The sequence below is a fragment of the Phaseolus vulgaris genome, chromosome 3, assembly GCF_051622355.1.
Source record: "Phaseolus vulgaris cultivar YP4 chromosome 3, ASM5162235v1, whole genome shotgun sequence".
In the NCBI taxonomy this organism is placed as follows: domain Eukaryota; kingdom Viridiplantae; phylum Streptophyta; class Magnoliopsida; order Fabales; family Fabaceae; genus Phaseolus; species Phaseolus vulgaris.
This window is the reverse complement of record NC_143500.1, coordinates 39,447,683-39,464,073: the sequence shown is the minus strand read 5'-3', so window position 1 is coordinate 39,464,073 and position 16,391 is coordinate 39,447,683. Positions and strand designations below refer to the sequence as shown.

Genomic DNA, 16,391 nt, shown 5'->3' with positions numbered 1-16,391 from the left:
TTTGAGATGAGAGATGAGTTTTGAAGTGATATGAAAGTGAAAAGTACTAGAGCAAGAGAATCGAAATCATCACAACGAGGCTGAGAGAGAGTGAGAGTGAGAGGGAAAAATGAAATGGGAAGTGTAGGTGTGAAACTACCGGTCCTTATTGGCAATAAATTCAGGTTTCCCCTACTCTCTAAATCCCATCACCACTAGGTGCATATGGCATAGACAGTGACACTTGCTACCTATCCTCCTATTGATGCCCCTACCGTTTATGTGTAAGCACATGCTTCCTTTGCAGAACATGTCCTGTTACAAATTTACATGAAAATAAGCTATAATCAGTCTTATTTCTCCCTTTACCATCCTCCCTACCCTACCCTACCATGAGGGGCTCCCCATATATATTTGTTGTAAATATGTATCCTCACTTCATAGCCCATGTGATCATAAGTCTCATTCTTATTACTATTCTATTGCTCCTCATTCCAGTTTTCCCACATTTAGCTTTCCTCTCATGTTGGGGATTAGGGTAAACCTGGGACTGCTGCTGTTATATATACATCATTAACACCCAAATTTATGCCAACTTAACCAGGATATTATCTATCCATAATCAATTCAGAGAACAAAATTCTTTTTTAACTTTTCTCACTACCCATAAATGTTTTCATGTTGCATTCCTTTCAATTTAGGCACCTACCTTTCAAACTTAGACCATGTTCCTATTCCCTAAAATAATCCCTCACCCTCACCCCTCACCTACTACTGTTATAGTTTGCACACTGATTCAGATCTCATTTATATTAGATACGTTGAATGTTAATATATAGTCTAATATGCATGCATGCTATTATAAAAAGGGTACACATACATGAGCCCAGCATTGCATCTCGCTCATTTTCTCGGTGTTGGTTACATTAATTCATGTTAACATATCCATATCCTCATTGATGACTTCTAATCAATTCTGTGTATACATACATATATATATTGATTTGAGGATTAGACTAAGATATGTATATGTACGTATGTATAAGGTAGTAGCTAGCTAGGTAGCTAGCTGTAAGTATATATATGTGTGTGTGATGGGGATAGTATTTAATGGGAATGAAAATGCATGATAATGAACAAAACTAGGAGACACAGAAAACAGGTGCATATGGACAGCATTAACAGGTGAGGAAAGAGGGGGAAAAAAAGAAAAGGAAAGAATAGGCAGTTCAGTAAAAGGATGCAAGACAGGATGGGCCACATGGCAAAGTGAGCCCCGTTCAGGAACAGCAAGAGAAGATGACTTCCCAAACCAAAGGGAAAGGGAATGAGAAATAATAAGGGCCTGGCAGTGATATGAATATGAGATAGATAGAAAGAGGGATAGATAACAACTAAATAGGCCCTAGCTAGCCCAAAGCAGCACCCAAGATCGACCACTCAACCAACATTGAAAGCCACCCTTCTGACTCTGCCTTTTAAAGATGAATTTTACATTGTGCTCTCTATGAGAAAAATGGGGCCTAGTTAATAAGTTGTAAGAGGTAACCACTAACCAGCTCCTGAAAATTTGGGCACTGTACTGCTCTAGTGGCCAATGGTCAAAATTCTCTATTATGACCCCATTCACTCACTCCCATTCATAGACATGCTGCTGGTGCTGGCAATGGTCAAGACCAGCTTTCACATGCCCCACTCTTCCCCTTGGTGGGCTCCTACCACTGCTTAGTGGTCACATACTGTGAGTACAGTATGTAGAGTAGTAATGGCAAAATGGGACTGTAGGTGTGGGTTAGAACCGACACCGAAAGGGACAAGTCCTGTGGCAAATGGAGCTCAACAGGCTCAGCTTCGGACGGGAGGGAGCCATCAACATCTTTGGCCCATTAGGGCACGCCTACCTTGCAGCAGGTAACAAGTTATGGAGACATGGCAATTGGGAAGTTAGTGTGTGTGTGTGTGTCTTCATGAAACTACTACTGCATAATAATCATATAGTGACCTGTGCTGTGCTGTGTTATGTTGTGTGAGTGCTGTGGCGTCATCGGTCATGTGGTAATTGGTGTTACGCTATTCAGATTCACGTGACTATGATAAGCCACAAATTTATTGAGCATGTGCTATAGCATATGGTACACTCATAAATGGGATTTGCCACTTCAGCCCTGCTTTTCACCAAACAACCTAAACGGTCGTAGCTAGTTAACTAACAAGGAGAACTCTTGTTCTAGTTCTAGCCTAATGGAGCACAATCAACACGCATTATGCTACTACTCAAGGTTCAATGTATTATGAGATTTGTAGCTTTTCATCCCAATGTACATGGACCAGCCCAATTCTCTACCTGCCCAACACCTAAACCCGCACCTAAATATCAAATGTTTTCCAATGCAACTCAGGACAGGACAGCAACTCAGGATCACTTACCAGTAACAACCAATACACTGCCACCACAATCTAACACATCATTTACTGCCTTGTATCAACTCTTTACAACTTACCTGTCTGCAGAAAGACACTTTCCAACACACAATGCAAGGTGCTGCCGTATCATTAAAAAATAAATAAGCACATCACCTTTTTTTCCTTGAACAACCAAACCAAGTGAAAGATCCTACAACTGGAATGTTTTAAATTACATGCTGCAACGGTTAGGCGCCGCCTGTTGCTTTTATGTGAGACATAACAAACTGTTCTCTGCGCTGTTTGCTTAAGACTAAAGAGATATTTTTCTTAAATTTTTCTTTTTCTTTTTACGTGTAACCAACAGTAATACTGTGTACTCTACGTTCACGTCCCTCTAAGGGTATCTCCAATGTGGCTACTTACGCAGGTAGGTTGTTAAAATTAAGCTACTTGAGAATATCAGTGGAGAAAATGAGTTCTTATAAATTTCGTAGAGGTTCTTATACAAGTCACTACGTACTGCTAAGGTTTCTTCAAATGTTTTCTAAATTTTTGTGGGTGAAGAAATGAAATAATATACGTGTTAAAAATAAGTTTAGAATTCAGGTTATGCGACTACTAGAGACTCAACAAAAGAAAGCTAAAACTGAAATTTCCATGTTGGAGATGCTCTAAGCATCAAGTCATCAGAAATGTCCCGAAAACATTTAAAACTATGAACTGTGCGCTTAACATCAGAACTGCAAGTCGTGTGCAACAGGACTGAAAAGGAGTGAATCACCATCGTGTCTTACCCATCTGAAGAACACAAATTTTTAAAATTTCCTTTCTTCTTTCCCTTGTCATTGAGTTTCTTTGAAACTCATTGTGATTATGTTTTGCAAGTATATAACCATGACTTCATGAACCACAATATCTGTTAAATATGTACGGAAGAATTTGAAATGCAAATCTTGCCTTTTCGTTGCTGTACAGACCAAATATATATTTGCACAAAATTTACAAGACTGGTAGCCTTAAATTTATGCTAATCATCCACTAAATATTTCTAAAAGTTGAATAATTAATGTGTTGAGTGAGGTGTTTAATAGAGATTGAATGCATATTTAAAGGTCTATTTTAAGAGTATTTTTAGTTTACAAGATAACTTGAATGTAATAAAGAATGTATCCAAGCCAAGAAAACATAATAGAAAAAGAGATTAGTTAAATCTTTAAATTATCCTTCTTTTGTTCTAAATTTTATACTACAATATATTGCATCTCTGGAACTGGGATACCACCCACACTAAGACATAACTGTACAGATTTGTTACAGATATAATAAGAAGTAGGCTAATTACAGTAATTATGGAAAATACTGAATCAATCATAGTAAAAATGGAAGATGTTAGGAACTCAACAGTATGCATACAAAAAGATTGGCACAGATAAATCATTAAATCTGATGTCGTTTGTTCTTATGACCTTGAATATGTAGAACTTCCAAGTTTAGCACTAAAACCGGGCGATTAAATTTTCTTTAAATTAGATATAAACATCATTGCACGGTAATTCGTGGATTCATATTCCATGTCAATTTAACATTTAATTGTATAGTAAACAATTGTTGCGTTCCGGTGGTTGACGTGGTTCATTAATCCCTTTCATCCATGGAACATTGAGCTAAAAATTTGGAAGGGGAATCTATATGACTACAAAGTTTTTAAAGACAGAAGAAGCCAATTGATACTATTACCCATAGCATAAAAGCGGGAACAAAACTAATAAATACTGCTTATTTATGCCTCTGCTAAACAGATCCCCACCCTTAGTCCTGCTTTCTATTTCACGAAACTCCCCCCAAGTTACAATGCATCAAACCAGAGGAAATAGCATTCTTTTTCATCAGCTATTTTCTGGAAAGCCTAAAAAGTTTATTCAAATGCTTCATCATCGTCATCTGGAAGAGGCTGAGCAGCCGCCTTAGCTAGCTCTTCTTCATTCCTGTAATGTACACAAGATTGAATCAACCAAAGAAAAAATAACTAGAGTGAGGCAGAACTGCCTAATGTGAATAAATCATACACATAACAAATAACTAACTGTTCTTACATTTGTTGTGTAACTAGATCAATGACCACGTCTGGGGGAGCAAGAGCAGGCATCTCCACAAAATGAAGGCCAGAATCCCTGGAATCTCAAACCCAATAATTTCGTGAGATTGACATATTAACAATAAAATAAACAAGAATGAAGCATTCTGTTACGTACCCTGCAAGTTTCTTGGCGAGGTATAAAAAGGGTTTTTCGAAATTGTAGTTACTCTTTGCAGATATCTCATAGTACTGCAGATTCTTCTTCCTGTGAAATGTAACCTGCTTTGCTTTAACCTGTCTATTCTTCACATCAACCTTGTTTCCGCAGAGAACAATGGGTATGTTCTCACACACCCTGTGTATGATTAACAAGAAAGAATGACATACTCAACATAGAAATACATTGCAACGCCAATGCTATTTATGAAAAATATACTCAACTCACCGACAGAGATCTCTGTGCCATGTCGGAACATTCTTGTATGTCAAGCGAGCCGTTACATCGAACATAATGATAGCACACTGGCCATGAATACTACACATAATTCGGAGATTTTCATTAGGACATCAGAACAGTCTTCCAATAAATTCTTAAACAAAATGTAGGAATTTCTGTTAACCATGAAGCCAAATAACTTAGCAGCTATTGGACAGGGTTAGCAGCTATTTAGAACACGCTGAAGGTTACATGCCAGGAAACAAGGTGAACAAAATAAAAGAACACAATTTGGAATCGACTAATAATATCAGAAAGAACAAATTTTTTTTTTAAGGAGAAGTCGTGTCGAATCGCACAAGATAAATACAAACAGAATCCCTCGAGAGAGTTGACACAATTACATAAACCAGTCATACAATTTTCAGCTATTCCATTTTCCTCTATTCATGACTAATATTAAAGGCCTATTTCATCTTCACACCTCCCGTCCAGGAGTTAACAATATATATGTTATTAGCGATCTGGCAAAATTTTCACATATCCCTATTATTACTTTCTACATGCCTATGACAATATTAAAAGTACTAGGTGGTTAAAGTTAGAAGATAACGTTATAATAAATACAAGAACATGTTGGAACAATGAGAAATATAATCAAGCAATTAGTAATTACGAATTGAAATTAGTTGGAAATATAACTAAATAAAGATTAAGATAAAAGAAGCACATCCACGGAACGTTGTTTAAACTTACTAGTAACCGTCTCTCAGACCACCGAATTTTTCTTGGCCAGCAGTGTCCCAGCAGTAAAAGCGAATTCTTCCACAGTTGGTGTGGAAGTCTAGTGGATGAACCTCCACACCAATGGTTGCTATTGTAAAAGAAATAGCCATAAATGAAATGTTAAGCATGGTAAAAAGTAAGAGAAGACGCTGGAAAGAAAAATAGTTATGAAAAGTTAAGGTGTTAAGGAGTTATTATTACGTTCATATTTCTTCTCAAACTCCCCAGTTATGTGTCTCTTCACAAAAGTGGTTTTCCCTGCAGAAGCAACCCATGTAGTTAGTAATAGCATATAACCATGATCATAAGTTTCATTTAAAATGCCTAAGTTATATAGAAAAATGAAAGTGAGTGAGTGATGAGATGGTTGAGAGGGAAATATAACCAGTTCCTCCATCGCCTACAATGACCAGCTTGAAACTGGGATAGTCAACCGGCTGATGCTGTGGCAAAGCCTGTGTATATATAGGAGAGAAAAGTAAGAAGGTTAAAGATACATAGAAGATGGGAAGAAAAATGAAGATAAGAATGAAGCATGCAAAGTCTCTCCATGGAGAGGGAGATAGAGAGAGGCTTACGTGCATACCATGATGAATAATGTTAGAGAGGAAAGGGTGATGCGTGTGAGGATGGAGTTAGGAGGGGAAGGTTGATGCTTATAAAGTTTGCTACTGAAGGGGTGTGGACTTGAAAATCACGCACAATTGGCTTCAATCTCACGCCATACCATGCCATTGCCATTGCATTATTCAATTGTTGTGGAGGAAGCACCCACTCCATCGCGGCTTAAGATTGACGCGCTACTTTGCTTTTTCAAACTCTCTCTTACTTTATTCACATATTTTCCATTAGATTCTAAGCCTAAATTTTTAACTATTTATCTATTTTTAATTAAATATTTATTAAAAAAAACACTATTGAGCAACATTTTATTTTCTCTCTCTATATTTTTTTTAAGTAAATACATGTAAATTAATTATATTTTGACTCTCAAAATTCTATTTCAAGTTTTTGTCTCTCCTAAATTTATTTTAAGCTTTTGACTCCTCCAATATTTTCAATCTAAATATGTCATTATGACTTAGGTTTGACTTACGAGTTTGAATTCATTTTGAAATCCTATTATTCCTTTTCAAAGTCATATCTCTCCTTACTAAAATTATGTTTTAATTAAAATTACAGAAAAATTTAACATTTAAACCATCTTTAATAGGTTATATATGAAAATTTTGTGCATTATAATATTTGATCGCTTCTTAATGATATTTAATATTTTTACCGAAATATACAAAGCTAAAAAAATGCTTACCTATGTGTGTTTACAACCTGCTCAGATGAGCAAGCTCTCTCTAAAAAATACTCCATTCGAAAATTCCTCTGGGATGGTTTAATCAATGTCCTCACACAATCAATCATCTTGAAAAGATTCACATTCTATGGGAATAGAATAATCCAAATATACTCATATGATATAATAAACTAAATAATTTCATTATTCTCACATAAAAATTTAACTTTTAGGTATGAGTTAGTCAAAATAATATGTTACTGCAAAAACTTATCAAATATATGTATTTTCTGTGATAAACTTACCTCTTACTTTTTTTTCTCACTTTTTTCGTATAGAAAATATATCATACTTGTTATATGTTCTTTTGGTCTGTTAGTTTAATTATAAATAATCAAATTAAAATAACTAAATTATGCCAAACAAAATTAATCATGATTTTTTCCAAATATAATAATCTTTAAATATTAATATCCCAATTAAAATTTAAGCTGTTAGATGATACTAAATATTGATCATTCTTTAATATAACCTAAATTATATAAAAATATTTCACTCTCCAAATATGTCTTATATTATTTTATTTATAAAAGAGTAAGCATAGTAATTAAAATTATTATAAAATTAATAACACAAATAATGGCTCGATTCAAATTATTAATATATATATTCTAATTCAAAGTTTATAGCAAATGTTCCTCTTAATCAATTAATTAAACCTCGTCTTCGTAGAAGAAGAGCAGCAATTGATTACTTCCATCTCACTCATTATCATTTCGACCATTCATAAACTTTTCTATCTTTCAGCTTTAACCATCCTTCAATTTTTTTTAATCCTTTTTCCGTCGATTTTTTTTAGAACAAACCAAAAAAAGGTACACCTCCCTTATTTTATTTACGCAATGAACATGTTCAATAAAGGAGATCGTGCTTCTGGAAAGCGATTTCTTAACTACATAGCGTTTATTTCTTATATTCTTCCTTCTAGGAAATTGTTTCTTCTGACCCTATTTTTTTGGAATTTTTTACTTTTTATATTTTGAATTCCATTTTTAAATGATTGCTAAAAATAAAAATAATTAATAAAAAATTTACTATTATTTAACCTTTTGGTTTTGCAAACAATAAATTTAAGGTTTAATAACAATTTTTGTCTGGTATAAAATAATAAAAAATCAATTTGATCCTTAATTTTTATTTTGTTAAGGTATAATTATTTTTTTTCGCCTCTACATTTAAGATCAATATTCAATTTACTATAGTGATTTAGAAAAAATCAATTTGGTATGGTTTTTAAAAAAGTATGTAATTTGGTCCTTTTTGTTAAATTTTTACAAACGACATTAACTGATGATGATTTGGCACACAATGTCATTAATATGCAAACGTGAACGGTACACGTAGGCACCAACTTTTAGGATTTTTTCTTCTTTCCTCCATCCATTCTAATCGTAACCACAACATCGCTACATGTAGTCTCACAGCGACGCACGTCATGCAATTCCTGGCATGGTTCCTAACACGGAGGTTGGTGTTCAGAATGCAGGAACAGAAGCAGAAGGTCGCATTTGAGATTCGTGAGCTTACTAGAACCAACATTTTCAATAGGGCTTGTTTGATTGAAGTGAGAATAGTGTCTCCTCTACTAGAACTTTTAGCCTCTGCATCTGTCGATAAGTACACTCAAGAGAACGTAATCTTCGCTCTATTGAAGTTGTCTAACCATCGTGAGGGAGAAACCATTGTGAAGGCTATGAAGATCAAAAAATTCTAAAATCGAAGAAGGGGAAAACACTTTGATCGATCATTGAGAGAAAACCTTAATATCAGCGAAGGGGAAAACACTTTTGATCCCTAATTTCGGGTTTAGGTTTATAAGTTATTGTGATTATTATGTGAATTAGTGAATGCTTTTTTCTTTGAAAGTATTTCTCGTGCTAGGAATGTTCCTCCAGCATTGCCCATAGCCAACAAGTTAGGGGTTTGACTGCTAGATCACCACTACTTTCTGTCCAAAATCAAAGCGATGAGGGTGAAGGGTGGAGTGGAGGTCCAGACGAGGGAGAATGGATGGAGGGAAGAATAAAAACCCCTAAAAGTTGGTGACTACGTGTATAGTTCACGTTTGCATATTAATGACATTGTGTGTCAAAAAATCATCAGTTAACGCGTAAAAATTTAACATAAATGACCAAATTACATACTTTTTTAAAAGCCTTGGTACCAAATTTGAATTTTTGAAACACCACTGTAGTAAATTGAATATTGACCTTAAATGTAGGGACGAAAAAGGTAATTATACCTTTTGTTAAACATGGTTTTAGTTTTTTTTAAATGACTTATTTGGTTCATTTTGTTAACGCGCTTAGTTTGATGAAATAAGCTATATGTGATATTTGCAGGCATTTTCTAATGTGAAAAAACATTATTATATGAATATTGATAAGAAAAGGAATTTGGGATTTGTGTGTTTGAACTGTTTGTGAAACTTTAAGAGTAATTTTTCGGCATTGTAGTGGTGTTAACAATGACGATTGAACTCATGATTTTGTTGTTGTTAGTTCATGCGATAGGATACTGTATTTTTTAATTGACTTTCTAATGTGAATCACACTTTTTGAATCATTGAATGTGGTTGTGAATGTTTGATTTAGGACTTTATGGTGATATTTTCTCTTTATGTTTTGTTTGGATTATGGAGTGAATTTGAAGAAGTTGGTTTAAAGAGAAAGACTATGAGGAAAGTGAGGTTCTTTGGATTAGGGTAAATAGATGAAAAAATAAGAAGACAATTTATGAAAATTTGTGAGTGATTTGATAGATATAATAAATTTTTTAAAATTATAAAATAATATATACTCAAACTCCAAACAAGAAGACTAACAAAATCAAAATAGGGGAAAAACATATTTTAAGTTTTACATAAAACGAGACAAATATCATGCTACCAATTTTGTCTATATATAGTTATTTCAAATGTAATTCCATATGTGAAACTCTATAATAAATAAAATTGAGTTATTTTTATAAATTTGGGATCATTAACAAAATAAGAATTGAAAAATTAAAGTGATTTTGATTTCATATATTAAGACCAAATGTGATATTAAATATAAATTTAATTAAAATTAAAAATTAATTTTTTTTATTATAAATATATATTATTCAATGTTGGGTAATTTTTTATTTTTTATTTATAAATTATCATCGATGATTGATATAAAAATGTAATAAATCAAAACATACAAAAGAATTATATAACATTATAATTATTCATGATAAAAATTTAAAATGAAGATGAAAAATATTTAAATAATGTATTAGAAATACACCATTCTTACAAATTTAAAGTAATAGCCTAATAGATTATTAATTACCGTGAAGTAATTATTGAAATTTTGTATACATTTTATATTATTTAAGGGATAGAAATCATGCTTCTAAAATTGGAAATTGGTTGGATAGTTGTTTAGTCTAAAAAATGTTTATCTTGGTAATGGAATGCTAATATTTTTGAAGTTATTTAAATATTAAAATCAATTTGATCAATGTGAGATTATTTTAAATTGAACGTGGTAAATATCTGTTGTTTTAGAAAAAAAAATCATTGAAATTCTTGAGTGTTTCTATTTGTATATCTTATTCAATTTTACTAGTTAGTAATTGAAGTGAAACTTGTTGGAAGATATATTAATTGTTTTATTATTTATTTTGATTTGAAGACTAACTTTTTTTAAGGTTTTAATAAATAAAAAACTACACTCAAAATAATGAAATTATTATTTTTATTTCAATGTATTAAATAAATTTGAATATGATAGAGGATAAAGACTAATTTCTTCTATATTTGAAATTTGAAGAAAAAAATGAAAAAAAAAATATTTAAACGACCAGTAAAAACAGAGTAATAAAATTTTAATTGTGCCTTGCATTTAACATGTTATATATGATACACCAGTCTTAAATATATGCTCAGTGTAATTTTTACTTTACGAATTAAAATTATTTTATTTTTTGTATAAAAATTAACCAATGTATTTTTAAAAACTTTTAATAATTTTCTAGTTTATATTAATCTTTAATATAAAAGTATTTACTATATATATTATCAAATTATACTTATAATTTTAAATTATAGTTAAAATATATCACTAAAATCACCTAATTTATTGCATCTAAGTTTTACCATTCTTACCAATCCAAAGAATAAACTGTGATTAGGTTATGTTATACGACTTTACTTTGAACTCGAAAAATTATTTTGGCAGTGGCCTCTGATCAAACGACCCACGTCCCAATTTCCAATCCCTCGATTCCGCCATGGCCACACCCTCTGATCCTTCCAACCAGTAAGCCTCTGCCTCTTTCACTCGCATATTCTCACATTAATTGTACTTTCAACTTCATCTCCTTAATTCTCTTTTCATCTTTTGCTTTAACCTGCACAGAGAAGCTGTTATGAGAAGGAAGAACAACGGACCCCCAATTAAGTTCCTTATTCCTCTCATATATGCCCCTGCACTCCCTCTAAGTATGTTACTTTCACATTCCCTTCACCCCTTCTCCTTCAAACACTTTCTTTATTCGATTTTTCTTATCGGGTTTCTTTTTTGTATTTTCAGTTCGTCTAGCGCTGCGGCACAAACCCGTCTTGAGAGATCGCTTGTTTACGGCTGTGTTGGCTGGGGGTTTTGCTCATGGTTTCTATTTGATGTATCCTTTTCTTGATACTCCGTGGTCCTGCTACAATGGTATTGTTGTGCATGCATTAATGCTTTCATTACTTTTAATTTTACTATATCTGTTGTGGCTTTTTGAGTAGTTTAATTTGGATATTTGCATGCTTGGAAATGTCAGTAAGAGTTAAGAAACTGGTAGTCGGAGTTTGGTGTGTAGGATTGCAAAATAGGTCTAAAGATTTGAACATGGTTATAGGGTGTGCGGTATTTTTAGATGATATGCATTTTAGGGTTTTAATGCGGCTGCTTTTTTTTAAAAAAATAACTGAAGCTGTTGTTTCTTTTCCGAGAGTGGTAGAGATTGTATTGGTTGATTCATTAGACTTCTAAAGAATTACGGCGAATTTGGATTAACAAATTAAGTATTTATTCAATAAGGTTGTATCTCATCAGAGCTTATGAAAAGCTTCTTTTGATTAAGCTTCATCAAGTAACTTTTCAAAATGAGCTAAAAGGATCTTACAAGATCTTATAGAGTCATAGGCCAGTTTCATAAGACCGAATGAACTCTGTATAAACTCTTCTAAACACTCCCTTAGTATTTCTTGTGGGTATAATTAACTTTTAGCTTTATTAGTTCGTGTGAGAGAAATGGGAAAGGGGAAATAACATTATAGGGCTACTCCGTTTTATTTGGTTATAGTGTCAACACTTGTGAAGTTGTGAGATACCAAAATGTAAAGGTGCCTTTTCCGTAGTATTTTGAGAGGACTGACTTTTGGGGTGAGAGGATTTTTTCTGATGTTGGATTCATCCCATTGATCAAAGTACAATCTAAGATCAAATTTGGTTTGGCAAGGAGACACATTATCTGATACGCGGTTGCATAAAAAGAAAAGAAAAACACAAGGCCTAAGGAACAGGGGTTAACGCCCCCTTACTTTAAAAATAAAACTTTTCTACCTTTTTCTTTCTATCATAGGTCTTATAAAGACCATTTTTCATTGGTGGACAGCTGACCTAAGCTAACCGAAAATTAAAACAGAAAGATCTTCCAAGATCATCACAAACAGACAAACATTCATAAATAACCTTCCTAGATGAAATCTTTTAGCCATGCGGGCTTGGATGTCTTTCTAATGGGCCTTTGAGGTATGAGCCCACTGTCATTATCAAACACATTTGGTTAGATGCAACTGATGTCTCATGATGCCTGATTTTAATTATTTTTTAGGAAGTTTCCTACATTTTTTATTTTAATCTCATATTTGGAAATAGTAGTAGAAAGCTTAACATTGGTTAGTGTTGTACATGTGGATTATGTGTTCTGGCGAACTAGCCTATCTGTATTGTAAGGGCATTCCCAGATGAAAGGCAAATAAGAGGCTAGTTTGGCATTTTTACATTGAAGTTCAGGATCAGTTTATGAATGTAAAATTTTGTTGTTAGATCCACAAACAAACCTTTACGAAATTATGGCCGTAAATTGGACATGTGCAAGCCAGAGAAATACATAGATGTTAGTTCTATGTCAAGTTTGGAGTTTAAAAGATGTTATTTCTTAGAATATAATAACTAGTAAATAGCAATATATTTGGGTGGAACTTGGAAGACGTATTATTCTCCACATACATGTTTTACCTAATTCCCAAGCTATAAATTTTTTGTTAATTGTATAACTATTGAATTCTTTATTAATTACATTAATTGGAAGATAATGTAAAACGTAAGGTATTATGAGAAACATTCTCCCTTAATTTTTATATTTTCATTTTGTTTGTAACTGTGTCGAATGGTGTTGTGTCATTCATGTAGCCGATCTTACATAATGATATAAGCCTACTTTGTCGTTGTCTTATCTTGTTTCTCCCTAATGGCTATATCCAGAACAGACCTTTATGATAAAGAGAGCAAGTGATTATGCAGAGCATGTTTCAGACATTTCATAAGTATCACTTACATCACAATCTTTTGTCCTCAATAAATTTTTTTGACCACTATTTGCAGCTCAACATCCTGGTAACACCTTAAGTTGGATAGGCCAATGTTAAACATGTGTCATTATTTTTTGTTATTTTGGAAGATTATTATGCCATGCACGCTTTAAAAATTGCATCTTGTCTTGCGGATTTGCTTTCTGTAGAATAAATAACTATGGAATTTGGGGACCGCTCTTTGATCTTCTAGTGTTGTAAATGAAGCAAACTTATCTCATTTGTCTCTTTTTATATCAATGCTATTTCTTGTCAGCTAGATGTTGATTTGTGGATAATAAGATGGTAAAAGTGGATTTCGAGGATCATTATGCATGACCTTTATCACCATGAAACCCGTTCATATTTCATGTAGTTGCAGTTGGATTGGATCTGATTTATTTCTCCAATGAAAAAAAATGCTGGATTAGGTGTCCTGTGTCATCATTTTACATGATAAAGAGATGAGTAGGTTAGTTGATATTTGGATTTAAGTTTGGTTTGTGCTTCATTTAAGTGGCACCACCTCTGTCAGTACTGTGCCCATTTCACAGACCACAGTAACTAGTGTCTAGTATGAATATATATGATCACTTGGTTTTTCTGTCAAGTTGGTTAACCGAGCTGATTACCCCCCTCCATTTTTAATGGAACAGATGAGTTACGCGTCAGTTAAACAACATACCGATTGAATTTAAGCTGTGTTTGGATTGAGATATTAGAAATAAAGGATAAAGGGGATTAAGTTTTTTTTTAAAATTTTTTAAGTGACTTAGAGATATTTAGTTTTTTATGTTCAGCCAGAGATATTCCTTTTTCATCACTACATTTAAGTTTGAAAGTGGAAAGTTCAGGTCTTATTCGATATGATTGATAGTTTTAAAATTACAAAATTAAATACAAACTAAACAAATCAATTTTCTGAATTCAAGTTTATACGGTGATGGACGGGACAACAAAGGTAGGAGACAAGAGAGGGTGAGGATGTGATGATAGTGGAGTTGTCGTGATGGAGTTGGTGTGGTTGTGGTAATAGTAACGACTGATATAATGACAGTGGTGATAAGAATAATAATGGGTTAACAGAATGTGGTTGACTACTGTTGTGATCTTGGATGTCAATGTTAAGAGGGTTGGCAATGGGCATGATGATGCTCATTGGCCAGTCATGGTAAGTCGTGCTTATGGTTGTGACGAAATTTAATTTGTAGTAGTAGTGAATAAGAGTTGAATGATTTATTTTTGTAACTTTAAGCTAAAATTCGGAAGTGGCTTTTTCTTAAAAAATTTAGGTTAAGTATTTTTAAATTGAGTTAAAAACTAATTCAATTTTATGTTAACGTTATTTTGTTTTTAAATTTATATGTAAAAAACAAAATAACTGGAAATTGGTAATTATCTCAAAGATGTCATAATTCTTTTGACCTTCAACCAAAAGATACATGGTTGCAGTTTTGCTGGACCTTATTCCTTTTTGGGCCTTTCAGTTTTTTATTACTGACAAATCCTTCTTGAACATCCATGTTTTCTTTCTACACCTCTATACATAGTGAAAAAATTCATTGGGTAGATTCTAGATAATACTATCGAAGTTTATTTGGCATTTTCTTCCTACACCTTCATAGTTCATTTAATTCCAAAAGTACCTTTTAGCAAAAGGTGCTAGATTTGTTTATTTATTTATTTTTGAATTGTAGAATTCATAGACTTTCTAAACTCTATTCAAATACCTTTTGAACTTTACTGGAATATAAAGTTATATTTTGTAGAGTTTGAAAGGTATTTTTCGAATCTGGAAAATACTTTCTGTTATATTCTGAATTGTATAGTTTGAAAATGTATTTTCAAGGAAATATCTTTTGAATTTTACAATTTAAAATATAATCTTGTATTTCGAATTGTAGAGTTTTTAAGGTATTTTTAAATCTATAAAATATTTTTCGAACTCTACTGTTCATAATGTGAAATTATGTATAAAGTTGTAGAGTTTGAAAGGTATGTTTAAATTCTGAAAATATGTTTCACATTCTACGATTCAAAAATGGTAAATTAGACTTTTCATAAGAAAAACATGAAAAACATGGAGGTGCAGGAAGAAAAGACTAGTTTATTTTCTTCAGCCTACAAAGGAGTGTACAAAATAAAGCATTTTGAAAAAAAAAAACAAACGTAGTACAGTAAGTATGCATGTTTCCAAAGTGTCATGGCCTGGATGGCATGTTCAAGATTGCATGTTCACAGTGGTGCCATAGCCAATGCTGCATCTAAAAAGAAGCACAAAAATGGCAATAGATATTAAACTACTAAAATGTAAAATGGATATTTCAAAATAATCGAAGGTGTAGAAAGGAATTGGCTCCGCCACTTGGTATGATTGTGATTACACTGCGCACAAATTTGTTAGCAGAAACAGCCTCAAAAGGATTTCTAATGCGTATAAAAAACGATTTCTTCTCTGGTATGCGTCTATGTAGAAATTTTCGTCCCACATTGGTCATGCTTTTTCTATTGCCTTATTTTGACGCTAATACAAGTGACATCATGACATTTTGCCTGTTTCTGTTTTTGATGATTCTGTTTCTTTTGTTTTGTTTTTTTCGTTTTTCTCCCTCTTTGGTAGTCAACAAATTTTGCTGAAAAACTGCATGCAAATATCTCCCCTTAGATTTCTGAAATTTATCATTGAAATGAAAGCTATGAAAGCAAGTGGAAATATTCTCTAAAGATCCAGATCCCGTTTGCAATTTGCTGCTACAGTAAATCCAGA

At 32.8% G+C, this 16,391-nt stretch overlaps 2 protein-coding genes across 3 annotated transcripts; one reads left to right on the top strand and one right to left on the bottom strand.

The window, feature by feature from the left end:
• Nucleotides 1-4,050: 4,050 nt before the first annotated feature.
• LOC137807494 (GTP-binding nuclear protein Ran-2) lies at nt 4,051-6,467 on the bottom strand. Of its 2 annotated transcripts, none has more exons than XM_068608159.2 (8): nt 6,271-6,467; nt 6,070-6,139; nt 5,886-5,942; nt 5,655-5,772; nt 4,908-4,997; nt 4,638-4,817; nt 4,479-4,556; nt 4,051-4,370 (listed from the first exon to the last, which is right to left on the bottom strand). In XM_068608159.2, exons 1-8 carry the CDS (start codon nt 6,271-6,273, stop codon nt 4,301-4,303), a joined length of 666 nt encoding a protein of 221 aa, XP_068464260.1. In that variant the 5' UTR covers nt 6,274-6,467; the 3' UTR covers nt 4,051-4,300. The 2 variants fall into 2 exon arrangements, with proteins under 2 accessions (XP_068464260.1, XP_068464259.1); XM_068608158.2 differs by having other exon boundaries at nt 6,263-6,351.
• A 4,678-nt stretch (nt 6,468-11,145) lies between these two features.
• LOC137807493 (SH3/FCH domain protein) lies at nt 11,146-13,865 on the top strand. The gene is made up of 4 exons (XM_068608157.1): nt 11,146-11,321; nt 11,421-11,503; nt 11,595-11,685; nt 13,539-13,865. The coding sequence occupies exons 1-4, from the start codon at nt 11,293-11,295 to the stop codon at nt 13,567-13,569; spliced, it is 234 nt and encodes a 77-aa protein (XP_068464258.1). The 5' UTR covers nt 11,146-11,292; the 3' UTR covers nt 13,570-13,865.
• The last annotated feature ends 2,526 nt before the right edge of the window (nt 13,866-16,391 follow it).